Source organism: Muntiacus reevesi, chromosome 22 (genome assembly GCF_963930625.1).
Source record: "Muntiacus reevesi chromosome 22, mMunRee1.1, whole genome shotgun sequence".
Lineage (NCBI taxonomy): Eukaryota > Metazoa > Chordata > Mammalia > Artiodactyla > Cervidae > Muntiacus > Muntiacus reevesi.
Window position 1 is genome coordinate 14,683,998 of NC_089270.1, and position 27,077 is coordinate 14,711,074.

General features: G+C 42.6%; 1 protein-coding gene across 7 annotated transcripts in view; it reads right to left on the reverse strand.

Moving 5' to 3' along the window:
* The window catches only part of AFF1 (ALF transcription elongation factor 1), a 197,990-nt gene that overhangs the window by 47,503 nt on the left and 123,410 nt on the right, over positions 1-27,077 (reverse strand). For 6 of the 7 annotated variants that reach the window (XM_065914631.1, XM_065914630.1, XM_065914635.1 and 3 more), the window contains 4 exons: positions 11,573-11,617; positions 6,299-6,385; positions 5,364-5,400; positions 1,970-2,021 (listed from right to left, as the gene is read on the reverse strand). In XM_065914631.1, the coding sequence (XP_065770703.1) occupies positions 1,970-2,021; positions 5,364-5,400; positions 6,299-6,385; positions 11,573-11,617 (221 nt within the window). The remainder of the gene's footprint in view (positions 1-1,969; positions 2,022-5,363; positions 5,401-6,298; positions 6,386-11,572; positions 11,618-27,077) is intronic. The other variant, XM_065914632.1, reaches the window with a different exon arrangement.

The following is a 27,077-nucleotide window of genomic DNA, read 5'->3' on the forward strand; positions in this document are numbered from 1 at the left end:
CAGGGGACACAGGTTCAATCCCTGGTCCGGGAAGATTCCACATGCCACGGGGCAACGAAGCCGGTGCACCTCAACATTTGAGCCCGAGTGCCGTAGAGTCCATGCTCTGCGATGAGAAGCCACGGCAGGGAGAAGCCTAGGTACCACAACTAGAGAGCAGCCCCTGCTCGCTGCAACTAGAGAAAGCCCTTCCACAGCTACGAAGACCCAGTACAGCCAAAAAATAAATATACATGTAAATTATTTAAAATTTTTCAAATTAAAAAATAGAGAAAACACTACACGTGTCACAGGATATGAGCGCATCTGTTATAAAGTTGCAGACACCTCTGATTTCAGTGGTTTAACTCACTTCATCAGGAGAGCAACCCCGAGTAGCAACATGGTCAGAGAAAATGCTGAGTCCCTACGAACGACCTCAGTCTGAAAGCGGATGGAAACCCGAGTGGGCAGGAGCAGCTCGGACAGGGTCAGACCCAGCTGCCTTTCTCCCTCTGCACACCGGCCGAGGACACAGCCCCTTCCGTCCTTTGGTGTAGCTGCCCCCGCTCGCTCTGCTCCGTAGGGAGCTCCTGGTCTCTGCTCTTATTGCCCAGTTCTTATAGGGTTGCAAGCGCTTCAACTTGCCTTCCCTCTCTCGCTGCCCCCAATAAAGACATTAGCTGGACCCTCTTATGGTCTATGCAGCTTTACTACCAACCATCACACCAAGAGAACAAGGTGTAGAGCTTGAGGGAACTCACAGAGCATCCACACGGTTATTCCAAGTGTGAGTGTGGTCCCTGGAGGTGTGCTGTCGTTCCCTCACCAGCCATCAACTGGCTTAACCAACCACCCGCACCTCTAAATGCAATTTAAGGTGGTGATTCTCGAGCAGCAGAACGCAGGAGTAAAAACAAATTTATCTTTAAGCGAAAAGAAAGGGAAAAAGAAAAGGCAAACACAACAACAACAAAAAGGCCAAGAATAACTAACATAGGGTTAATTTTTTTTCTAGTAAAGAAGAATAAAGCAAAAATTCATCAACAGGTTTTTATTATACACCCAAATCCAACCTGGAAACTATAATAAAATTTTCTTTTCAACAACAAAAAACAACAACAAAAAAAACCAAACTATTTTTTTTCTTACTTTACCATCAAGAAGTCAAAGTAACTACATCGAGGACGGGGCACTGGAAATAGTTATTTTACCCAGTCTCATATTCAGTCATGGTGAAGACAGAAAACAACCTCTTTGCCTCAACTATACAGTTTCCAAAATACTCAACCCAGCACAGCACCGCCTTCCAAAAATGCATGGGACAAATACTAGGCCTTAAAATAAGAAGAAAGTTGAAGTCCTCGGAGACAAGCAATGCTGTGTTAGTAACTGATCAAACATCTGAGGCGAGAAAGATCTCCTCACTCACTAGCTGAACCACTGCTAGTCATGAAAAGAATTATTACTTCAATACCACCAAGAAATGACAAATTAGGTCAAAATGCTGGTTTAAAAATCTCTACTATGTAGTTTCAACTGTTTCAAAAACCCCAAACATATCTGGACTTACTTGGCCTTAATAAAGAACAGCTGGGCAGCAAGACATTCTTTATTAGTTAAAATGAGGCCAAAAAAGTGGCAGAAAATCTGAAACTGTGCACATCCCCCCAGATTTGCTTCCAAAAGCTAAAGCTATTTAAGACTGAAATTTATAAAGCTAAAACCTTCTATTTTCCAGAGTTAACATGTAAATAACGGCTCAAATGCCTTTCTTTTTGAGAAAACCCCTTAGCAAACGTTTAAGGTGCCTAAACTTTCAACGGGAAAACGTAACCCCAATAGAAATGTAGGTCATTTCTTCCCATCACAACTCAGCAGTGTTTTATGAGTCATCTTTTGAAAGCAAGGGGGGGAAAAAATCTAAGCAACAGATTTACATGGGAAATTATAACGTTATAAACTTAATAAACAAAAGCATGTTACTTACGATGTTCCCTGCTGAGAATTACTGTGAGCTTTTGAAGATGTATCATATTGTTCTGTAGAGGAGGAAAAAATGATCAGACGAGCATAATGACAAATTCGAGACTGTTAGTTATAAATCCCCCCCTTTTTTTTCCTGCTATTTCCCCACCACCTTTTCACCTAAACACTTAGTACACTTAAATTTTGTCAACAGAGAGCTATTATAAAATAACATTTATGTTACACCTTGAGAGCGGGCTTGCTCAGAACTGGAAAACCCTGAGTACTACCCTGCCAGCCGACCCCACCGCACCCTGACGCCACCCCACCTGGTTTGATGTCACACATCCATCAGTGATTTGCTAGCACTTTCTTTCACAGCCTCTGTCTTTGGCTGCCTGTGCTCCCACCTATCCCCCCATCTTTCAACACCCCCGATTCATTCATTCAACTGCTGGTCACATATTGCCTTTTAGACACCAAGATGCTCAAGACATTTGCCCCTGTCCTCGATGAGCGTACAGCTGACTGAGGGACAGCAAACAGGAACAGGCATCTACAACCCTAGGCAGTGAGAGATCAGTACACAAACCCATCATCTAAATGAAACGTCCTGGGAATCTAGAGATTCATCACTCCATTGGTCGTGATGAAAGAAGGCAAATCAGAAAAGAAAGAAAATTAATTGTGTGTGTTGCAAAGGATGGGTGAGATTTTTTAGCAGAAATGACTGCGGGCAAGAGGGAGATAAGGGTGAAGGTGGGCCTCGGGCAGAAGAGACAATGTGAGCGAAGGCAGGAAAGGCGGGAGCAACTGAAATGGTGCAGATGAGGAAGGGCAAGGCTGGGGTGCAGAGTGTGTGGAGGGCAGCACGAGGGGCCCTGGGGAGGTCAGAGGGCTCCAAGGGCCATATGGGACATTAATACTTTGAGGCGCCACCAGGGCGCGATACAACAGTTTCTCAGGAAGAGTAACCTGCTGGTGCCACCTGACATAACCCAGCAAGGAAGAGGAAATGTTAAGTGTAGAGAATGGAGAGCAGCTGGGAGACGTGTCTGTGTCTGGCCCTGATACAGAAGCTGAATGGCAACATGGGTGCCTTTCAGAAGCAGGAGCAGAGTAACCACAAATGGCCCAGGAGACCCTTGAGTAACTGCAGTTCAGGGCTTCGTCCTCATGGGGGCAGCAGCTCTTACCTGGTATTTTTAGATCATTTCCCCTTCTGGCTAGCAAATTAGGGCTAGGATTACAAATTAAAGGGGCTAAAGTCCACGCACACAGGCTCCCACACAGACATCCTGACCAGGTCCTAAGCTCCATGAGGCTCTGGTAATCCTCAAGCAGCTGTGTTTTTTGCACATGTGGACATAAATCCTGGGACATACAGGGATGTATATATGGGATATACTTCATTCTCTGTGTGCGTGCATGCTAAATCGCTTCAGTCATGTCTGAATCTTTTGTGACCCCATGGACTGCAGCTCACCAGGCTCCTCTGTTCATGGGATTCTCCAGGCAAGAATACTGGAGTGGGTTGCTGTGCCCACCTCTAAGGGATCTTCCTGACCCAGGGATCAAACTCCCGTCTCTTTTGTCTCCTGCCTTTGCAAACGGGCTCTTTACCACTTCATTCTCTACAGACTGCAAAAATTTTCATGAAATTTGAATTTGCTTGTTGGGCATACTTTGAGAAACAGATGTCACACTTCACTTTGCTGAAAGCTATTATCTGCACATACTCCACTCCATCTTAAAGCAACACACAACCAGACCCCTCTCGGGTCCGATTAGCGCCTTCCCCCACACCCACCCACATGCTCACAGGGGTAAACCAGCTTTCCAGAACCCATAGACAAAATGACAGCAGCATAGAAGACCCCAAGGTAACAAGCATTTGCTGAGCCCAGACCTACAGAAGACCTGCCAGCATCTGAAAACTTCTCATCAGGGCAAGGAGGACTCAGCCTACACTATTCCACAGGCCTGGAGGGCCTCCACCCCTGGCCAAGTTCAACTGTACTTTGCTAAAAGGAGAAATCACACAATTTAAAGGAACACAGGGTCTTTTTAAACCAGGAGGTAGCAATCATGCAAGCTATGAGTGACTCAGTAGAAGGCATATAATATGCATGACTGGCAGCCCTAGAAGGTGTGGCGGGGGGGAGTTGGGGGGTGGAGGAGCAAGGACAGGGGTACACAGCAGTCCTGCCCACGGCTGAGCTGTGCCACTTCACTTGTAATCTATCTTTGGATAGGCTGCCAAGAGGTTGAGAAACAAAGATTTCCCAATCTCCCCAATGCCATGCAAGATGGTCAGGTCCATATCTCTGCATTTGGGGGAAATTTAGTTAGGAATTATTTACAAGGTCTTACTCAGTATCTGTAGAACAGGGAGTAGCAAACTTTTTCTGTAAAGGTCTGATGGTAACTATTTTAAACTTTGCTTGCTCTATAGCATGGGACATAATAATAAATGAATGAGCATGGCTGTGTCCTAATAAAACCTTCTTTATAAAAACTAGCTGGACAACAGATTTGACTCTTAGGCTATAGCTTCCCCTATTCTAGAGGAAGACTTTTCCACTTCTTGTTTTTCCTCATCTCTTTTGTTCTCCTCAAATCCTTGCAATTGAAACAACTGGATAATCAAGGGGAAAATATAAGTGAGGGAAAAGAACGAGATGGAGAGATCTGAAGAGTTACCTTCATGGAGTACCTATGACAACCTTCTCTCACACATATAGACACACCACACCTTACTTTGGTCTCCCTAAGCCCTGTGGAGACCAATGCATCGTAGCTTGGGCACTCACCACATGCTGATGAACTAAATGACTGGAAGTGCATCAGTCATGTTTGTAAGGCTTGAAATGCCTTGGACATAGTTGGGAAACAAAGCATTTAGTGAACCAAAGGGTTATGGATGAAGAGAAAGGCTAGATGCAGTTAAGGTTCTGTTTCCTCCTGAATTCTCCAGTATTTACAATCCATTTTAAAGAACCAAGAAAGAATTATATGGCCATTATATACAGAAGGTCTAAAGAAGCTGTGTGTTCGCTTCCTTGCAGAAATTTCTTTTGTTTAAAATAAACACAAGAAACACAGAAAATACTCCAATCTGTTCTTTTATACAATTCCTGGGTAACAATGCTTTTAGAGTCATTCTCAAGATATTGATCGCATGTCAGGTAATGCCAAATTATATTTGTTAGGTACTTTAGTAAGACACTTTCATTAACTCTCCGCGTTAATCTGAAATTCCACCTAGAGAACAGCGTTATATTTGCCCTTCCCAGCTTTAACCTCATCTCTGCTGAGGTTAACCTCATCATTTTCCATGAATGTTTTCTATATTAAAACAGTAAAAAACATGCTTTATTCTCCAATGCCATAATCAGTTCCACATATTTACTTACTTTGGTTTGAGACTGCAGAACTGATATGCTGAGAATCCTAGAAAGAAAAATGAAAATCCCTAGTTAATAAAATATTAAGGTTTGTAAATCCAAGGTTGTGCCACTGCTGAATCTGATCAATGCTGATAAATCTAATTTTTACATAAAATGGGTTTTATGTCTTCTGCTGTTCCCTAGAGTTCATTTTCCCTTCCAAAATATAATGTTTTACCTTAAAATCAATAATGAATTATATTTTTTAAGAAAAAAATTATCATTAGAAAATATGTTTAGTATCTAACATGGCAAATTCTGGTTTGGGTACATTAAAATCTCAATGACATCATGGAAAGGAATAGTGATAATATGTCAACAATATCTGAGGTGACATTTCTATATTCTGAAGGTTATCCAAAAGTACAAAAACAAAAACCAAAAAAAAGGGCAATGTTTTTAATATATTGTTCACAAATACTTCAACAGAATCTTGTAAGTCGGCAATTTACCTTGCTATTAAAACCACCACAAATGTAGCTGATCACATTAAACTTTTAAGCAATGCAGGAGGTATGACAAGTGTAAAAGTGTGTCTGTATGTACCTAAATTCTGAAGTAGGAAACAGACATGCCACCTCACTTTTCCCCCTGTACCTCTGTTGTTCCCCCTAAAGAAAAGACTCTTAAAAAAAAAAAAAAAAAGAATTTATTATAAAGTCTTGATTACTTTCATACTCTACAAAATCCTACACACATGTAAGACGTTCTTATTGACATAACTGAAGAGTGAAGAAGCATTTGAAAGCATTAGGAAGCACTTTAGGAGCTAAATTAATTGCAATGTTAACCTAGTCTCTAAAGAGTTCAACAAATAGTACTTGATTAATCCAGCACACAGCAATACTTCAGACCTTGTCACTGGTGTGGATGCAGTGCCTGCTAGACTCGTAAGGAATTACCTTTGTGGGAAAAGGAAATTTGGAGGGCTCAGCTGTACTAGGCGTGTGTATTGCTGTCAAAGGAGGAGGCCATGAGTGGGTCATTTCCTGGAAAGAGATTTGGAACGGGAAGAAAAAGTAAATTATAAATAGAACATTTATTGCTACTTAAGTCAACTTTTTAAACGGAATGCACAGTGGAGTGATGGTAAATGGAAAGCAAAATCTTAAAAGTTATTTCAGTGACTTGAAAAAAAAAATTCCTACTTGGTGGGCTCTGTTCAAAAGCTGAAGCTCTCCAACAAACAAAACTAAAAAGAGATCAGTTTGAAGAAGAAAAACAAGAGCACAGAACATGAATGGTCTGAACATTCTGAGCAGCATGAAGCATAAAAAACGGTAGGTAGTAGGTGTTACTGGCTTATGTAACTACGAACACTCAGTCCTGTCTCAATGCTTTCTTTCTCCCTCAGCGTCTTTATTGCATTTCCTGGAATTATTTAAGTTCAAAGGAAGAAGAACTTTCCTGTTTGACTTAAGCAAACAAGTAATTCAGGTCACTTGTTCCACTTGGGAGAGTTTTAATGGATTTGACCCTTCCCTGGTACACATTATTAGGACATAAGAACTTTTGCAGAGAAGGCGTTAAAAAGCGACTGGCCCTTTCCATTAACAGAAGTTTCATTTCTATTCACTGTTTACATGCAAGCAAGATTTGTTTTACAAATTAATACGTTTCTCTTGACATGAGTCCTGTTTTTCTAAGCTCATTCACTTGCTAAAAAACGAGTGGGTCTGTGACAACCTAGAGGCGTGGGGTGGGTGGGAGGGGGCTTCAGGAGGGAGGGGACATCTGTACACCTCTGGCTGATTCACGCTGTTGTATGGCAGACACTAACACAAGACTGTAAAGCAATTATCCCCCAATTAAAAATAATTTTTTAAAAATGAGAAACAAAATGTCAGATGAAAGGTGTCTAATTGCAAATATGCACACACAACACATATGCATGCACACACTTTGTTCAAGAGTTCAAACAGCCACTGGAGATTACCACCAGACCTTTCCTTTCACAGCTGAGAAAAACGAGGTCTAAAATGTCAGGGGCAGGTCCCCCAGGAAGCTGAGAGCTGCGAGTGCAGGGAACGGCCCCGTCTCAGCCGTTCTAAGAGAAAGAAATCCATCCCCACATGGGCCAGACCTGCCGGGAAAACTGGCTGAAGGTCTGCAGGCAACCCTCCAGTAGTAGGCTGGGGCCCCCAGATGACGCCGTGTTACCTCACCTGTTCAAGGCACTGTGCTTTTACCCCAGTGCTGACCAGCCTCTCCATCTCCCCTAGAAATGCCATCTGATGCTTGTGACACCTGGAGATGGAGCTGGAGGCAAGTATCCCCACTGCCCACCTCCACCCATATCCTCCCCACCAGGCCCTGCAGCTGCCCTCAGGTTGCAGAGGCCCAGGACAGACATAAAGCACCTGGCACAGTGACAAGCAAAGTAACCGATGTTGGCTTCAGGAATTTTTGTTAAAGGTGATATCACGCCCTGGCTCACTTGACTAACCATTGTTCAGTACAAAAGAGGAAATCGAAATGAAAATAGAATGGAAAGAGTAACAGCTCTGGAGCCAAAGTCCCAGAATGGATCTTAACTCTCTTGACTCTGCTGCTCAGGTTAACCTCAGGGGTTTGCGTGCTCCAAGCCTCAGTTCCCAGGAATAGGCAGGCGAAGATCCGTTCTTTTTCCAAAGTATAAAGTGCTGGAGGGACTTGCCAGGTGGTCCACCCTCTAAGCTTTCATGGAACTCTGCTTAATGTCATGTGGCAGTCTGCATGGGTGGGAAGTTTGGGGGAGAATGGATCCATGTATGTGTATGGCTGTGTCCCTTTGCTGTCCAACTAAAACTACCACAACATTGATAATTGGCTATATCCCAACACTAAACAAAAAGTTTTTTTCTTTTTTAATGTACCATTTAAAGAAAAAGAAGACTCTGTTTTCACAGTAGGGGACACAGGTTTGATCCCTGGTTGGGAAACTAAGATCCCACAGGCTATGTGGCCAAAGACAAAGAAGAAAACCATAAACCAAAGAAACAAAAATAAAGTGTTGGAATATATGATCAGAGAAAGCAATTAAAAGCACTACATCTTTTAATTAAAAGCCTAGATTTTAAAGAACTTCAATACTGCACCAAAGAGTTTCCTGCTGCTTTATTTATCCGACTATACTTGAAGGTGTGGGACCATAAAAACAACGGTTATGATGTAAGAACATGTAATAACTGAGGCGTCTGAAAGTACCACCCTTCGGTCTTCCAAGAATTTCTTTAGAATCCCAACAGTGTCTATGACTTTTAGTCACCAGTGATTCCCAAGAAACAGCCATTGTGCTCTCAGTGCCTAAGGCTGCTCCCAACTATTAAATTAGGCAGTTGGAAAAGTGTGTAAACTCTTTCAGGCCTTAAGTGGTTTGCTGGGAGTGTGAAAAGAATTTATATACTTCCCTAAACGCTGAGCTTACAAGAAGTGAGGCCTTAGGAGGATTGGGGCCATAAGGAGAGGAGGCTGCCCAGAATCGCTGGGCCCTGAATTAACCCCCTGCTTCACCAATGGCTTATCACGTGAATGGGAGTAAGTCACTGAGCACCTGCTTCGCTCCTGACCTTCCAGGTGCCATTGCTCCTATCTCCCCCCACCCTCCACCCTGTTCATTTTGCTCCAGACTCACCGCTCCTCTAATACGCCGACCTGCTCTCACCTCAAGGCTTCTGCCCTCTTTCCTCTGCTTTCTCATCCATTCACTTGCCTGCTCTAAAACTCACAGCACTTACCAACAGCTGACACTTACATATTTATCTTCCCCCACCATGATCTTCACGAGAGGAAGGGATTCCTATTCCTATGGCATTTATTCTAGTGCTGAGAAAAGTATGTGTGTCTTCACAGATACTTGCTGAATAAATGAATGAGTGAACAAATCATGGCGCTACCACTCACTGGACCAGTGTCCCTGGAATGCTGCACTGAGATAATGTAAAAAAAAAAAAAAAAAAAAAACACTGCAGAAACTTCCCCAAAAGGCTCTCCAGGCTGTGGCACTAGAAGTGGAAAACCTGAGCCGTTTCACATGCCCAGTGAGTGCACCATCCCCGTCTGGACCCTTGCTGATAACCAATCCCCGGTTTCTGGTAGAGTCTGTCTATTTCTCACCCTGCCGGTCTGCTCGAGTCACAGGTTACCACCGCCCCTTCAGTAAAAGACTTCTACTCTTAGTATTTCTACCGGAGAACCAAACAATATCGGGGACTAGTTACTGTTTCTATCACCCGTCGGGAAGATCTTTGTTAGGATTCCTGGCAGTCTTCGTAAATTACTGGTAGGAGATAAGAACAGGAACCACTAGGCAGAGGGAAGTTATCTGGATGGACAACAAAGAGAGAGCTGCATTTGACCCTGGAGTCATCTACTATCTACCAGCCTGGGGCTGTCACTTCACTCAGGAGGAAACCGAAGTCCGGCGACCCAAGAGGCCCATCCATGCCCCTCTTCAACCAGCATAGCCTGCAGTTTACTTTCTCTATTATGATCTCCAAATGAACACACTCACCCGTGGCTTGCATTAACCATCCACTTTCAAGGATTTCCAGGTAAGCAAGAACCCATTAACGTGATGTTGGCAGAGAGGCGAGGGAGGATGGACGAGTTTATTAAATTAAAAGTGCTCGCCTGATGGTCTAATACCATCACCTTACATAAAGGACTTGACAACTCACATAGCGCATCAAAACACAAGAGAAGCATCTGACACATGCAGGAGACGAATAATCAGTACTGTTGCATTTACTTTTGAAACAACCATGGAACAAATCACACACAATTTCAGAGAAAATGCTAAGGTCATATTTTACAACTAAGACATGTACTACTTTTATGACTCATCTTACCAAAGAATTTCAAAAATACCAGAGGAAAAGATAGAACAAAAGCCCAATCAAGAGTACTTATTAGTACTTATTTGCTGATTGGCAAAAAATTCTCATTTTCAGCCAGTACAAAGTATGTTTCCTTAGAGGTATTTCTTAGAAAATTCTAACTATAAAAGTAGGGGACCAAAGACAGCAAAAACAAAACTAATGGAACTGTCTCCCAAACATTTGGTTAGATACCACATTTGTCAAAAATTGTACAAATGAGAAGGTAACCAATACACTTAATTACTGGTTTCAGCACCAACTCACTTAATACTTTACAATGAAAAATTAAGCCAAAAATAACTGGGTAAACATATATTTTGAGGGAAAAAAGTATACAGTAGAGATAAAAGTTTAATAGGTACAAGTGTCACTTTTCTTCTACTTAAAAAAGAAACCAACCAAAATTCAGAAACATTATAGTAAAAGATAAAGTGAGAGTATCACTAAAAGTGACATGGAAGAAAATTAAACACTAGAGAGGAGGAATGAGAAATAAACAAAACTCTCAGTTATTATAGCTACTGAACTTCAGCATTAAATTTAGCTCTAAATTTCCTGGAAATTAAAGCCAAAATGGGAAACATAACAGTTTGTATAATTCTCTGATAAAAAGAAAGCATGCTGGTTCATGAGGAGAATTTTTTTCCCCTGGAGTTGAATTCTAGAAGGAATTTGTCATCCGTGTGCAAGGAAAACTGAACGAATGGATGATGGCTTCAATGATGTATTTGTAGAGGCAGCACAAATATTCCTAGCATGGTCTCAATCAACAAGAGCAAAAAATAACCCTTTCAAGGGAGGTCTAAAGATGTCCATATACTTTCTGTTTTTCTTTTTATCCCTTTAAAAAATTCACGGTCTCATTGAAGATGGGCCCGCACCGATGATGTGTCCCCTATAAAACACCAAGAGGTGAAAATCAAGCATTCCTTAACCTGGGGTGCCTCCCACTGCAGCAACACAGGGAGTCTCCTCTCTGGGGGGTTAGGGGGGTAAGGGGTGGGAGTGTTGGCGACTGATTCCCTTGAGTTTTTTATCAGAAAAGCCTGAGGGAGAGGTCCAAAAACTCTGGTTCAAATGTCTTGAAGTTTGTAGATAGAGTTCATATCAATTAAAATCCGTCAGAGAGTCCGATGGTTTCCTAAGCCTCCCTTTCTTATTATTCTGGTTAATTTGCCTTGGGAGGTATGATAGGGAGGAGGCGAGCTGTTTAAAGGAGTTCAGAATATCAACTGTTCATTCAAGTCAAAGAAAATGAATATATGTCTGCCTACTTAAGTGTGTCTTCAAGCAAGGAATAATTATCAATCAACTCACCTTCAGAATCTCTTCAACACAATGGACTTCATTGGAGTAGGTCTGCTGTAAGGGAAAAGCAAGAAAAAGATTAGCAAATAAAACAAAGATTAGCACACAAACAAAAAACAACTAAAGTGCTGGTATTAGTGGATGCTATTAGCACTTCTAGCAACACTTCTTGTAAGGAGAATCACCCCATGGCCCCCCTTTTATTACTACTAATAGCTAAGTATGAGAAACTTCACATTCTAGATGAGATAAAACCAGAGATAAACCTGACCTAATTGTGAAAAAAAGGGTTCTGCTGGAGACAATGACAGATGAATTGTGACCCGCAGGTCAAGAGCTTCTGATGGAACATGTGTACATTAAAGACAACGAGTACATTAGTGAATCTAGGGGAATAATAGATGTAACAGGAGTGGAGGCAGAAAGAGAAAACGTGTAATTTTGCTGCTTTGCAGCAACATTTGTCCGCTGAGCCAAGTTACATGAACACAAAGATGGTGATCATCCTGAATGTCTTATTGAGCCCACAGTAAGGAAGTCAGACTCCAATCAAGCACAGATTTTACGGTGAGAGTCTGCCAAAAATAAGTCTTAAAGTTGAATGCTAAGAGTCAGACACGACTGAGCGACTTCAGTTTCACTTTTCACTTTCACACATTGGAGAAGGAAATGGCAACCCACTCCAGTGTTCTTGCCTGGAGAATCCCAGGGACGGGGGAACCTGGTGGGCTGCCGTCTATGGGATCACACAGAGTCGGACATGACTGAAGTGACTTAGCAGCAGCCCTACTTGAAGTCAGCATTTCCATCTGTAGACACACACACACACACACACACACACACACACACACACACACACACACACACAATGTTGCCCCAGAGACAGACCCTAAGGAGAGAGATTACCTAGCTTCTTAGAGCAAAGACCCTCTTGCTTACTCCTGGGTAAACAAATGACAGCTCCTATTGCTAGTATGTCACAACCGCAGTGTTTAGGAAATGTCACTTCCCAATCTTTATAAAGTGCAAAGACAATAGAAAAGTAAAATATTAAAAAAAAAAAAACTCTTTTTCCTTAACTAGAGATATGGAACAAATTCCCCGACTTTATGGTTTTCAAATGGAATAGCAACTTTCTATGTCAACTGATGAGCCAAGTGCCCTGGGCAAACCCTCCTATACACCCCCACCCCCCGCACCCCCACCCAACAATACACACGCCTTTCCTGCCCCTGTGGTGCAGAAAGTGCTGCTCGTCCCTGTTAGTTGGTCCGTTTGCCTCACAGCCCGAGTGTAGAAGGAAGTGGGTTCTTCTCAGGGTTCTCGTTTTCATTCGAGTGTAATTTAATATGGCACTGGTCACTAATTCCTGATCTGGGGTTTATTAATCCACCATTTTCCTCATTCCTGTTTCCTTAAGGAAAAGGAAAAGCGCATATAGCATTCACATTGTCCTGGAATTGAATCTAGTGGACACGTCAAATTTCAAATGCAATTTGACCTGCCTGGGTCTGGTTTTAAAACATGTAAATTTCACAGAGCCAGTTTTATTGAAACATTTGCAATTTGCCATTTTCGAGGTAGGGGTCTGAAAGTTAGGAGATAAGTCAGAGTCAGGCCCAACCGGACCTGCCCTTAGGCACTGTGCATGTTAACAAGAGGACTTGCTTATTCAGTTTTCATTTTTCAAGACTATTAAGGAACGTCTAAAAGCTGGACCAAATATTACAGCACAAACGTCAGAAACAAATGAATGCTGTTGTGACCTGAGGGTAAAACATGCAATTATATCCCATGGTTTCAATTTTTCACATGTGTCATTAGGAACAATAACAATTAGGAATTGAAGTGAAATCAACAGAACAAAGCAGACGACTACTGACTCTGGTTAAATAGTTGCCGCCATCCTTTCTGCCGCTGGAATGAGAATTCAATTAAAATATCTGGCAGGACTTTGCTGGCGGTCCAGTGGTTAAGAATCCGCCTGAAAATGCAGGGGAAACGGGCTCGATCTCTGGCCTGGGAATATCCCACATGCTGTGGGGCAACTGAGTCCGTGTACCACAGCTACTGAGCCCTCTCGTCCTAGAGCCCATGCTCTGCACCAAGAGAATCCTGGGCATCCCAACTAGAGAGGTGCCCCTGCTCCCTGGGGCTAGAGAAACTGGAGGAAATCCACTCACAGCAACAAAGACCGAGCGCATCCAAAAATAAGAAAGGAAAATAAATAAAATATCTGGCAATCAGCGGGGAGGCAGCTGGTGGAAGGATGGGGTGGGAGGTTGGAGTTAGCAGGTGTAAACTATTATATACAGAATGGATAAGCAACAAGGTCCTACTGTATAGCAGAGAGAACTATATTCAATATTCTATGATGAATCATAAGGGAAAAGAATATTAAAAAAGAAAACGTGTGTGTGTGTGTGTGTATATATATAACTAAGTCACTTTGCTATACAGCAGAAATTAACACAACACTGTAAGTCAACTATATTTCAATTTTTAAAATATTAATTAAAAAATCTGGCAATCAATGAAATAGTGAAGCACAGTTGAAATGAGGGCAGAAAACTCTTGCCCACTGCTTTGAACAGAATGGAATCAGGAAGCAGCTATGTCAGAAGACTAAAAGACTTTCTGATCTTTGTAATATTACTCAAGCCATCAACTCTTAGCCAAGATCAAATGATGTAAATGCATGTGCTGGCATGGAAAGACGCTCAAGATATTTTCAACTTTTTCTTTAGAAAGAATTTCACACTCATGGAGAAAATAACAAAGACAGTAAAAAAAAAAAAAAAAAAATCCCACAAACCCTTCACTTGGATTCTCTAAATGCTGGCATTCTACCACACTCGCTTTATATTTTTCTCTCCCCCGTCCCCCCATATCCACACTGAGCCATTCAAGAGTGTGAGAGAGTGAGAGTTAATGCCCTTTTATCTCTAAATACTGTTGTGTGTACCAAAGCGTGCTTTAAAGCTTTATTTAAAGAGGGTTGGCTACAAAATCGCCTGTATCATGTGAGCCCATTTTATTAATACGCCCCATCTACCCGAGCTGGTATCTCCCCTCTTCCCTGACCCAAATGAAAGTCTCTTAAACTAGAGTACAGTAGGTATTTCAGCTGTGCTCGCAAAGAAAGACCTATACGGACAGGCTGCCTTGTTTTTAAAAAGTACAACTTGGCACCTCCAAGTCTGCCACTGGAAGGAGGCTTTCCAAAAAGGGAGGAGTGCTTCAACAAAGCATTATGGCTTAATCCCCTTCCTTGAAATCCACTTTGCCCACAGCGTATCCAGCTGAGTCCTGCCGCCCCTGCTCAGAGAATCCAGGCTCTCCCTTTAACACTGGGGCCAAAGAGTAAACAAGCGACCTCTCTGAAGCACGGCCAAGTTCAGGCTGGACATCGTTAGGTGAGATTTCCTCAAAGAACAAGAGGTGATTAAAAGCAGCAACAACAAAAATTAACGCTAACTGCATGAATGCAGAAGCTCTAGTGTGTGGGTTCTTCCCTGTCTACTTCTCCTTCTGGGGCAGGAACACTGACCTTAGCACTTACCCCCCAAATCACACAGCAGCCTCCCACCCTCGATATCTAGGTTCCTCGAGGAGACCAGGAGAAGGCAATGGCACCCCACTCCAGTCCTCTTGCCTGGAAAATCCCATGGACGGAGGAGCCTGGTGGGCTGCGGTCCATGGGGTCGCTAAGAGTCGGACACGACTGAGCAGCTTCACTTTCACTTTTCATTGTCATGCATTGCAGAAGGAAATGGCAACCCACTCCAGTGTTCTTGCCTGGAGGATCCCAGGGACGGGAGAACCTGGTGGGCTGCTGTCTATGGGGTCGCACAGAGTCAGACACGACTGAAGCGACTTAGCAGCAGCAGCAGAGGAGACCAACTTAGCTACTCTATACATCTGTGTGTTTGCGTGTATGTTAAGTTGCTTCAGTCGGGTCTGACTCTGTGACTCTACGGACTGTAGCCTTCCAGGTTCCTCTGTCCACGGGATTCTCCAGGCAAGAATACTGGGGTGGGTTGCCATGCCCTCCTCCATGGGATCTTCCTGATCCAGGGGTAGAACCTGGGTCTCTTAAGTCTCCCCACTCCGGCAGGTGGGTTATTTACCACTAGCACCACATGGAAAGCCCTCACACATCTGGGGGTCCTTTATATAGACAGACCTCCCGATGGAGCCCTCACTTTCCCAGGGAGTATGGCCTTAACATAGGAACCAAAATCCTACTCAACTTAAAAAACAGTAGCTCCTTACTGAATACACACTGTACTTGTTACTGCATTAAACTCATATTATTTCATAACATGTTACAGAAATATGGAAAAACCCAAACGAGCTTTTTGGCCAACCCAATATTATTTCCTCCATTTGATACCATCTGTTACAAGATGCACCATCATTAGCTTTGCAGGGGAAAAAGTTAAGACACGAAATGTACTCATCAACTGTAGATACATCCCTCAATACAGATGCTGAAAAATGAAATAAAAATCTGAGGGAATTCTGTATAACACTCTTAATTCTCACATCAATCTTGTGGTATTACCCCACTTATAAAAATGAACACTAAATTCTAAAGAAACTAACTTACATGTCCGGGGTTACACAGTGCACTCAAGTGACTGGGCCCGCCTTTCTAATATTGCTACATGACTGTCCCCAAAACTTCAACTTCAGGCCAGACACAAATATACTAGTATTTAAGGAGAGGGGTATACCATGCCAGTTGTCATATGCAAAACCAAAACCATTTTTCAAAGAGTACCGTTTCCCTTGGGCTTGTGCAAAGAACTGCTTCTTACTACTGTGGGTACTCTAGACCAGCAAAAGCAGCGATGCTGGCCTCGGTCTGATTTCTCACTCTTCCTGGAATGACATTGTGTAATCCTAAGGAAATGCACTGATACCAAAATAAAAGATGTCAGTAAATGTCCCCTAAGCATGACACAGTTTGTTTTAATAAGCTAAAAAGAGGCAGATGGAAGAAATATACCTCACCGCTGAGACCACGGGGCTCTGGCAATATTGTGTTTTAAGTCTCTCAAGTTTCAACAGAGCAGCACTTTTTTAAACAATGCTGTTCTCAAAAAAGGCTTAGTTATCACTAACCAGAACTGCAGGGAGCACAGAGGCAGCATGCTGATGAAGGCGGCCAAGAGATCTTGGATCCTAGTTCTGGCTCCGCTGAGGATCGGGTCTTGCGATGCTGGCTAAGGTTCAACTTCTCTGGGACTATCTCCTCGTGGCAATGAAGGGATAATATTACCAATCCTAACCACTTTGCAGGGTTGGTATGAAGGTCAAATGTGAAACTTTAAAAACTCTCAGGAGGCACTGATCCGTGAAATCAATACATGGGGCCAACATTATCAATGTGGTCTTCACTGGCATTATAGCTTTTAAAGAAACCCCAATGGTTCTCTGTCAGCGTAAGTTTTAGAAGATCAAACAAAAGCTCACACTATTTTTCTTCAAACATAGTGGGCTGACCAAAAAGTTCATTCGTGTTTTCCCTAAGAGCTTATGGAAAACTTGAATGAGCTTTTTGGTCAGCTCAACATGTCACCTCTCAGCCTGCGGTTCAGACTATGGATCTACTATGCTGCTCATGCACATGTGCTCAGTCATGTCCGACTCTTTGCAGCCCCGTGGACTGTAGCCCGCAGGCTCCTCTGTCCATGGGATTCTCCAGGCAAGAAGAATCTCCACTTCCTCCTCCAGGGGATCTTCCCAACCCAGGGATGGAACCCATGTCTCCTTTGTCTTCCGCACTGGCAGGCGGATTCTTCACCACTGGAGCTCACCTAGCGCCAACTAACTAGCTGAGCCTCGCTCCTCCTGCCTCTGTGGAACCCTTTCCCTCTCCCGCCTGTGTCGGATGAGTCCTACTCAGAGTCTGAGTTGCAGATTAAAAACCACCTTTTGGGAAGCACTCCTTGATCCCCTCACTCCTGAAACTGAGCAGGTGTGCCCATGGCTGCGTGTACTTTTCCTGCCAAAGCTCCTCCCATCCCACCATCTCTGCTTCTTCTAGATCATCAGTTCCAGGACGGCAGGGGCCAGGTCTGCCTTCTGAATCACCAGTCACACGCTGCCTGCCACACAGAGGCCGCCGATCAACATTGGCCGTTGTGGTTTTCAGCCTCTGAACTCAGAATATGAAAACAGATGTCCAATTTGTAGAGCTTCAGAGACTTTCTAAATGCTGTAGTGTCTCTGAATAATAAGCCAACATCTTAGTGAACAAACTACACAGAAGTAAACACACCAGAGACAGAAAGGAAACTGTTTTTCATCGTTTTCCCCTTCCACACATTAAGATTACTAGAAACTATTTTTCACATATCAGATTGGCAAAACAAAAAAGGAAAGAACTGACAATACTCTGTCTATGAGAGAGAGGTGCGGAATCAGGCACTCAAATTCCAGGGCTGGTGGGAGGGTAACACAGCACAATCTCTGAAAACAGCAGTTTGGCAAGAGCTACCAAATACTAATTTCCCCAACTCTGACCCAGCAGTATGAGCTGGAACACTAACTCCTAAGTGCACAAAAAGATATATGCACAAAGTATTCATTTCAGTCTAGTTTGCAAATAGTAAGGTACTAAAAAAAAAAAATCTAAATGCCCATCTCTAGGTAGTTGGCTAAGAAAACTGTTACATGCCCCTACATAGAAATACTATGCAACCATGACAAAGAATGAGGGCGCTCTTCATGCACGGAGCTGGGTAATCTCTAAGATGTATTGTTAAGGGAGGAGGGGAAGGCGCAGGTGCAGAACATGCCAGGATTGGAATAAATGAAAGGGTGATGTCAGAAGAGAACATATATGTCAAGTTACTTATGATGCATAAAATACCACTGGGAATAACACAAGAAGTCTTTAACATCAGCTACTTCTAGAAAGGAAAATTAAGTTGCTAGAGGGCTAGCGTAATGGGAAGATTTTCACTGTATATATTTTAACTGTCTTAAAATTAATTAATTTATTTTTATTTTTGGCCATGCAGCATCTGGAATCTTAGTTCCCTGAACAGGAGTCAAACTCACGCCCCCTGCCTTGGAATCACAGAGTCTTAACCACTGGACCACAGGGGAAGTCTGTTTTTTCACTTTTTCAATTTTGCATTATGAAATACATCATGTATTCAGAAATAAAAACACAAAGATTAGATTGAGATTTTTTTCTTTAAATATAGGAATAAACATTTTTTCTCAAAAGTACAGCCAAAGGTCTCTGCCACATTTGTGCTTACTCTCTATCAGCTTTCCTCTAGGGACCGAATAACTTGCCTTCTCCCAAACACACATCTCAGTGAATCCATCCACAGCTTCCTCCCTGGTGCTCGGGGGTTGCCCCATGTAACACTCAACACACAGAACTGCCCCTGGATTTACTGTCAGCCTTCCTGCGAGGTGCTCCCAGGGAAGCCTAGGACTTGGTGTCTCGCCCAGTGTTTGCTGGCTACTTCACACTTGCTTCCCAAATGAGACTACTGCAAAGTCCCTGAAAGACACGTATTTGAGGGGTGGGGGTGGCCTCTCTTTTAATCAGTCATGCTTATTACATACCGGGCAGATGCATATGACGTAGACAAAGCCTTACAGGATTGTTGTGGGGACAAAATAAGACAAGGCACGTTAAAGCTAACGCCACACAAACAAACCTAAGCATTTATCATGAAGATGCCATGATCAGCAATTCCCAGAGATGGATTAGAAGAGGAAACCAAAAGGCCTGCCTGAGCAAGGTTCCGACATAAAATTCGTTTTATTCTGTAAATACAAAGTAAAGTACCTACATAGCGAGGCCAATTCCAAGAACTTGCTCATACCACTGGGGTGTACCTACTTGGGCTGGAAAAAGCACAAGGCTGAACAGTATTATTTCTTCAGGAGTGTCATGCCCTTCGGGGATCTATCTAAACGTCGATTTCCACGCCCAGTATTCTAGGTAAGAATTTTTTTAAGTCCCTGGACAGATTTATGGAAACACTTACAGTACAAAGATGGAGAAGGAAATGGCAAGTCACTCTAGTATTCTTGCCTGGGAAATCCCATGGACAGAGGAGACTGCAGTCCCTGGGGTCATTAAGAGTTGACATGACTGAGCATGATAGTACAAAGAGGGAAAAAAAGGACAACTGTGGATTGTTAATATGGAAGGAAGGATAAAGGATTAGAAAACAGAGAACAAGACACCCTTCGCAGTTTTCCTAAAGACGAATACTAGTATAATGCAAACTAATTTTGACTGTCAAACCCTTCCGTTAAAAAATGAAACACCCTCCATCTCTACCCTAATATTTTCAAACAGTAGCAAGGGTCAGAGTAGTATTTTTCTTAAAAAGGTGATTAAGCGGCAACATGTAGCACAGAATTACTCACATGTTCCCTGGAAGCCTCTGTAATGTCAAACTGGTCTGCCAGGTGTGGAGGATACCACAATTAATGTTACAGTAACTGCAGACATCTCTATAGTTCTCCAAGTAAATGTTTCAAGGAGAAGAGGAAAGACTGATGAAGGACAAGATTATTTTCAATGATGAGGAATCTATAGGTCAGCTACAGCTATCATCCAACAAAAATTTACTGTGGAAAGACCAAGCAATCCTACTCACATTGGAAGATCTAGAAAGGGGACAGCAGTGTGGAAACACGGGTGTCACAAACACTGGTTGCCCATTCCCAGAAGTTCCTTCACCTTGACTCAGCATCTACCTTCAACTCCAAATGGTAACCCAAGATGTTCTGTCTCCCCCGAACTGGTTTCCTACAGGCAGTAGATGCATAATCAGTCACATCTAATTCTTTGCAACCCCATGGATTGTAGCCCACCATGCTCCTCTGTCCAAGGGATTTCCCAGGCCAGAATACCAGAGTGGGTTGCCATTTCCTACATGTAGGGTCTGGGTTTATTCATCCCAGTATCTCCTAGGGCCTTGGCATAATTATGGAATAGCACAGATACGCAAGTTGTATTTGTCCAATGAATAAATTTGATTTTGTCATCTCATGGCATCTTTGACAGAATTCTCAAACACGTTCAGTTCAGTCACTCAGTCATATCTGACTCTGCAATTTGGGGAGTTTCTCACACAGCCAAGTTTCTGATGTGGCAGTAACATCAAACATGATTGTTGGAGGAGGGCTACACTGGGCAGGCTTGAGTGGAGTAAAGGAAGAGTATATCTCTCTTTGAGTCTGGAGATCAAGAAATAGTTCAGGATAGGGATTTCTCTGGTGGCCCAGTGGCTGAGACTCCACGCTTCCAATGCAGGGGTCTGGGTTTGATCCCTGGTCAGGGAACTAGATCCCACGTGCCACAACTAAAGATCCCACATGTTGCAATTAAAACCCAGCACAGCCATATAAATAAATAAATATTTCTTTAAAGAAAAAGAAATAGTTCAGGGTAAATGCAGGAAAAGGATGCTGGAAGCTTGGGAGATGCGCTAGCACCCTAACTCACTTTATATTAAATGACAGCTAATATCCACAGATGTCTGTAAAGTTCACTTTCAGGTAAACTGCTCCTTTATAAGTTCTTATATTATCTGTCTGGATTTCACCAGCTAAAGCAAAAACAGGCTAAAAAATGAAAAATAAAAAACCCTAAATATCATTACTGAAACTTACAACCCCTTACAGGAAGGAATATTTTGAACTATATGTACTATAAAGATCAACATGAGTAATTAGAGCCTTCTATTTCTTTCCAGGCACTTTGATTGTTACCAGTGTAGCAATTTGCTTTAATTAGTGTCATAAAGAATTTATCCTTCTAAAGTATATGAAATTTATAAAAGCTCATAATTTATATTAACTAGTTAAAATATTCTGGAAATTCTGTTTTGATCTCTATTTAAAGAAGGTTTCATTATGAAACCTAGGGTATAGTTCTTAAGATCTGGTTTAACTAAATAAAACAGGAACTGTGAATAGCTGTTTCCCATATATGTGTTATAACACTTTATATAAACATACAAATGAATATGAAGGGACTAATAAAAGTGCTAGTTTCATTTATTTTATTACTACTAAATTTCCTGAGATCACACAAGTATAAATTTTAATATATTTGTAAGACTTCTACAGAGTCACATGAAGTTTTTATTTTAAAAATAATACTTATGTTGCGGCAATATATGCAGAAATGTTTTCAGTAAACATTCTTTATGACCACAGGTCAACTAGCTTGTTGGTGTTAAAGTTACAAGGGGTGGGATGTCCCCAAGATGAGTTTAACCAGACTTAAAAACAAAGCAAATGTATAGAACTTACTGTTCTTTGACAGTAAATATATCTAATCCCTGTTATTTGCCAACTTTCTAACTTTTTGACTGTGAACCATTACCGTTCGCCGTGTAATAAGGAATCAGAAAGCCCCGATGGTCTAGGACTTGAAAACACTGCGCCTTTGATGGAAGATCACATGAGACCCCACGAAGCCCATTGTGGGCATAGCAACCATGAATGATTGAGTAAGACTGGCTAAAAGGCACTGCTTTAAAAAAAGAAAAAAAGGCCTCACAAAGAACAAGTCTAGACACTGGTTCCATTCCAGTGATAATAAACGGACAAGTTCTTTCAAACGGTCCCAATTCTATGACCTAACTCCCCTTCCACAACCTATTCTACTCACTAAAACAACATTTAGAGTTGGTTTTTGTTTTTAAGAGGAACTTAATTTTCATTTATGGGTGGGTACATGAATTTGCAAAGCAAGAGCCATCTTCATCCCTTTCATTGTGACCACGCTCACTCCATTCCCATCCTGCTTGGCTCTTTCCCCACCCTCGCGCACACACACACACGCACACATGAGTACTCTCTCACAAATCATATTAAGTGATGGTTCTGAGTCTAAAACAATACTACCGCGAAGTTACTTTGTCAACCATGACAGGATTTATAGACGCATAAACCTGTATTACTGCTCCTTTTTGAGTGTATGCGTCCACTGAATTTAAGTGGCAAACAATGTTCAGGAACCATGTCTAATTCTGTGTTTCATAGGGTGCTTGGGCATTTTTTTTTTAATCGCTGGGCAGAAATGAAGACTACAGAGGCACCAGGAGGAAAAAAAAAACCCCTTCCATCAGTTTCTGGATGAGGTTGAAAGAAACTGAAGTCATATGAACAAGATAAGTCATTTAATCCACTCTTTGTCTAAAAGGACATAAAGATTTTTATCCTAGGCTTTTTCCAGCAGTAATCTCAACAGTCCCCCCCTGGGCTAGGTGTTGGTTGTCTGTCTCCTGGCATCATGATTTTTAAAAACAAAAAAACAGAACTGGGGGGTAGGGGAGAGAGGGAGGAGAGAAAATTACTGAAGCGGTAGACCAGAGGCAATATATACTCTGAGGAAGCAATCTGAGCTTCAAACTATCTTGGGGATTACTGATACTATAATAAACACAGAGGAGAGAAGGCAAATAAAGATGGCCTTCCCCTTTATACCTTAATTTTGAATTAGTAAATTCCTTATTTTGGGGGGGGGGGGTGGGCATCTTTAATATTGGGTGGTAACAAACAGGTTACTTACCAGGGTCTAGAAAAAGGGCCAAAGATCATTCAAGAAAGTACAATTATTTAATACAACATTATGGTGGTTATAAATCACATACTTAATCATGTTAAAGAGCACCTAAATTTAAGAGACTATTGCTTCTCTGTCCACGGAATTCTCCAGGCAAGAATACTAGAGTGGGTTGCCATTTCCTTCTGCAGGGGATCTTCGCCACCCACGATTGAACCTGTGCCTCCTGCATTGCAGGCAGATTCTTTACTGTCTTTACCAGGGAAGCCCATTTTCTTTTCTACAATTTATTAAAAACCAGATTCTTTTGGGGAGGAAGGGAGAATGCTTCTAATTCCACTGACTCTCAGGTAGGCTTAATAATTTTTTCCTTTCCATGGACTATCTTGGTATGTAAGTTTAGACAAACTCTATGAGACTTCCAGAAAGTTCATCTCATAAAGTGACTGAACTGGCAAAAGTGAACAGGTTTAATAACAAAGTTTTGAATAACAGTCACTCAGCCAGTTTTTCTTTTTTAAATAAACATAAGGGACAGGCTAGATAAATACATATAAAAGAATTATTCTTGAATTTATTTTAAACAGGTATTTAATATGTGCCAAGGAGAAATTTTCCTTTGCTTGTAAAATAAATGTGCTCTAATACCTGCTGAATTTGAAAGCATTAACCGTTTGTACATCTACCACAATTCTACCATATCTAAGACCACAATTCTAAAAGTTATCATAGGAGACAATAGGTTTATGCCTATTTTGAAAACAAACAGCAGTGAGCGACTCTGCATCTTTCTCCATCTCAGTAAACTTCTCTCAGTCCTTCTGACTGTCATCCCCTCACACTAACACACATGCAATGAAGTTTTAAAAGTTCTCTTTTGACTTGAATCCAGAGCCCTTGACCCAGGACTCCAACTGGCTCCCCTAGTGGCTCATACATGAAGAATCTGCCTGCAATGTGGGAGACCCAAGTTGGATCCCTGGGTTGGGAAGATCCCCTGGAGAAGGGAATGGCAATCTACTCCAGTACTCTTGCCTGGAAAATCCCATGGACAGAGGAGTCGGGCGGGCTACAGTCCACCGGGTCTCAGAGTCAGACACAACAGAGCGACTAACATTTTCCAGGCACTCAACCACATTTGTCCTAACTCCCAATATTCCTGCATTTACTGTCATTCCTGTGTTCTCCTTTTGCTTCTACACATTCTAGAATGCAGAATCTAGGTGCCAGAGAAGAGAGACTATGAAAAATAGGCCATCATTCTAATAGGAACAACAAAAGCAACTCCGCTTGAAAACTGCCTTTAGGAGATGGGAGGGCCAATCTGCCAGAAGTAAATTAAGTCTCAGTAGTGCCCCAAGCCAACTGTGGCCCCCGTGACTATTCCACACACCTGGGCCAAGCCCCAGCAGGGAAAAGGCACCTGGAACCTGCTTCATCTTTCCCTGATATTATCACAATCACACTGCCAGTTTGGGGGAGGGGCACAGGCCCTCGGGGGCCTGGGCAGTGCGTGTGTGTGCGTGTGGGTTGGGGGGCGGGGGGTGTCCTTTCAATACATTCTTTAATTGGTATGAAAAAAAGTGGAAGCGTTAGTTGCTCAGTTGTGTCTGACTCTTTGTGACCCCACAGACTACAGCCTGCCAGGCTCCTCTGTCCATGGAACTCTCCATTCAAGAACACCGGAGTGGGTTGTCATGCCCTCCTCCAGGGAATCTCCCCAACCCAGGGATCGAACCTGGGTCTCCTGCACTACAGGCAGATTCTTTTACTGTCTGAGCCACCAGCCAGCCAAATCCTCTGCAAAAAATAAGCAGTTATTAATATTGTCACAATAATGCTGTCTACCAAGTAGCATTAAATGAACCTGAAAAGCTTTAGACTGGCTCCTGAGAAGGTAAGTCTTATCTGTTTTCCTCTTTCAGTGAAACTTTTAAGAAGCATCTCAATGTCAAAAAAATTGATTTCTTAGTAAGATTCTCTCGAAAGCTTTTTGTAAGACAAATAAACCAGTTTTTTCTGGACTTAACTAGAACACAATCTTGAAAAACAAAACTTGGGAGGAACACAAACCACTGGAAAACTCTACAGCTTCCTAAGTATGAGGGTCAACACACCTCCAACTCGGCTTTATGACATAGCTCCTACTTTGAAAAGCCAAAAGGCATAATCTAAATTTAAATCAATCAATAAAGAGTTTGCACTGTAACAACCTGGGGGTTCTGCCTGCTTTCTCATTATTTCTGCCCAATTTCTGAGCTCTCTCACTGAGAGAAGAGTCTCTACTGTTTAACCTTAAAGTAAACAAATTTTAATTTTTGAGGGGAAAAAGTGGAAACACTGTCATGTTCTCTAGTCAGGCTTTCATTAGATAAATCTAGACCCCAGAAAGATACAGACTATGTGATCATACAAACTATGCTGATCAAGTTCAGTTCAGTCACTTAGTCGTGTCTGACTCTTTGGGACCCCATGGATTGCAGTACATCAGGCTTCCCTGTCCATCATCAACTCCCGGAGCTTGCTCAGACTCAGGTCCATCGAGTCAGTGATGCGTGCTGATCAGTAAGATCCACGAAGCTACAAGAACATTAAAATGTATCTACTAGGGCTTCCCTGGTGGCTCAGTGGTAAAGAATCTGCCTGCCAATGCAGGAGACAAGAGTCTGATCCCTGATCTGGGAAGATCCCACATGCCGAGGAGCAACTAAGCCTGAGTATCACCGCTACTGACCCCCCCCCCCCCCCGCCGGCTACAACTAGTGAAGCCCACGCTCTAGAGCCCGTACTCCACAAGAGAAGCCACTGCAATGACAAGCCCACACACTGCATCCAGAGAAATGTCACACAGCACGAAGACCCAGCACAGCCAAAAATAAATAAACAGAATTTTTTAAATATATCTAGTACACCTGCTTGCACTAAAGTAAGATTACTTCTAAATATTCCTAGACTAGTAGAAATCAATATGACATATGTTAAAACTTGGGTAGGAACTCCACAATCTTTTATTATATTTGACTTAAATTCCATTTGTCTGCCAAAAAACAAAGCAATAAAAGCCACATGGGAGTGGAGGGGTGGGTAGTGTACACGTGTATAGACAAATATTTAAGCTTTTACGACACCAGTATCTTCAATCTGTACCTTTACTCTAGGAAGACGAAAAAAAATCTTAAGTTTTTTTGCCAAGTTTGGTTTGCCAAGTGATCCAGAAGTTCAAGATCAGAGTTTGAAAGTTGGACAAAATATCTGACTAGTAAGTAACTGCTTATTTTTAAATGTTTTTCATTTCTTTCAAATGCACTGCCTTGATATGCTGTCATCTGGAAGAGACAGAAAACACGACCGTGATACTTTCTCTGCTCCTGCTCCATTATATCATGAGAGAGAGACAGGGAGAGGACGGAAAATCCATAATCCAAACCAACAACCATGCAAATCTCCAGAGGTAAGGCGAGTCTGCAGGGGCAGCCGCAGCGCACCACCTGTCTGCCACCGATCAAGTGTGCACCGCGGGAGCGCACGGGGAGGCGCTGGACGCCCGAGGCGGGAGGCTTATTTACACCCTGTTTGTGAGGTCACGCACACAGTCTGTTCGGCTCCTTCACTCCTTTGATGTCAGCCCCTAACCAAGGAGGCTAAGAGAAGAAGAGGAGGGAAGGAGGAAAGAAGCCAAGTGGGGCAGGGAGGAAGCAGGAGGAGGGGATCAAGAAGGGGAGAGAGAAGGCGGTTCTCCTCGGAGGGCTCGGCCTTCCCACCTGAGCCTCAGCCCCGCGCTCACTGGTACTTACTGCGGGGCAGCTGTGATGGGGGCACTCACCTCCGTGAACATGTCTTACTGCCTTGCTACATGGCCAAGAGGCTTTCCTGTCTCCACACATCCCCTGGCCAGCCCTAATCAGTGCCACTGGGTCACTGTCTTTTGCGCTGGCAGCTGCAATGGCG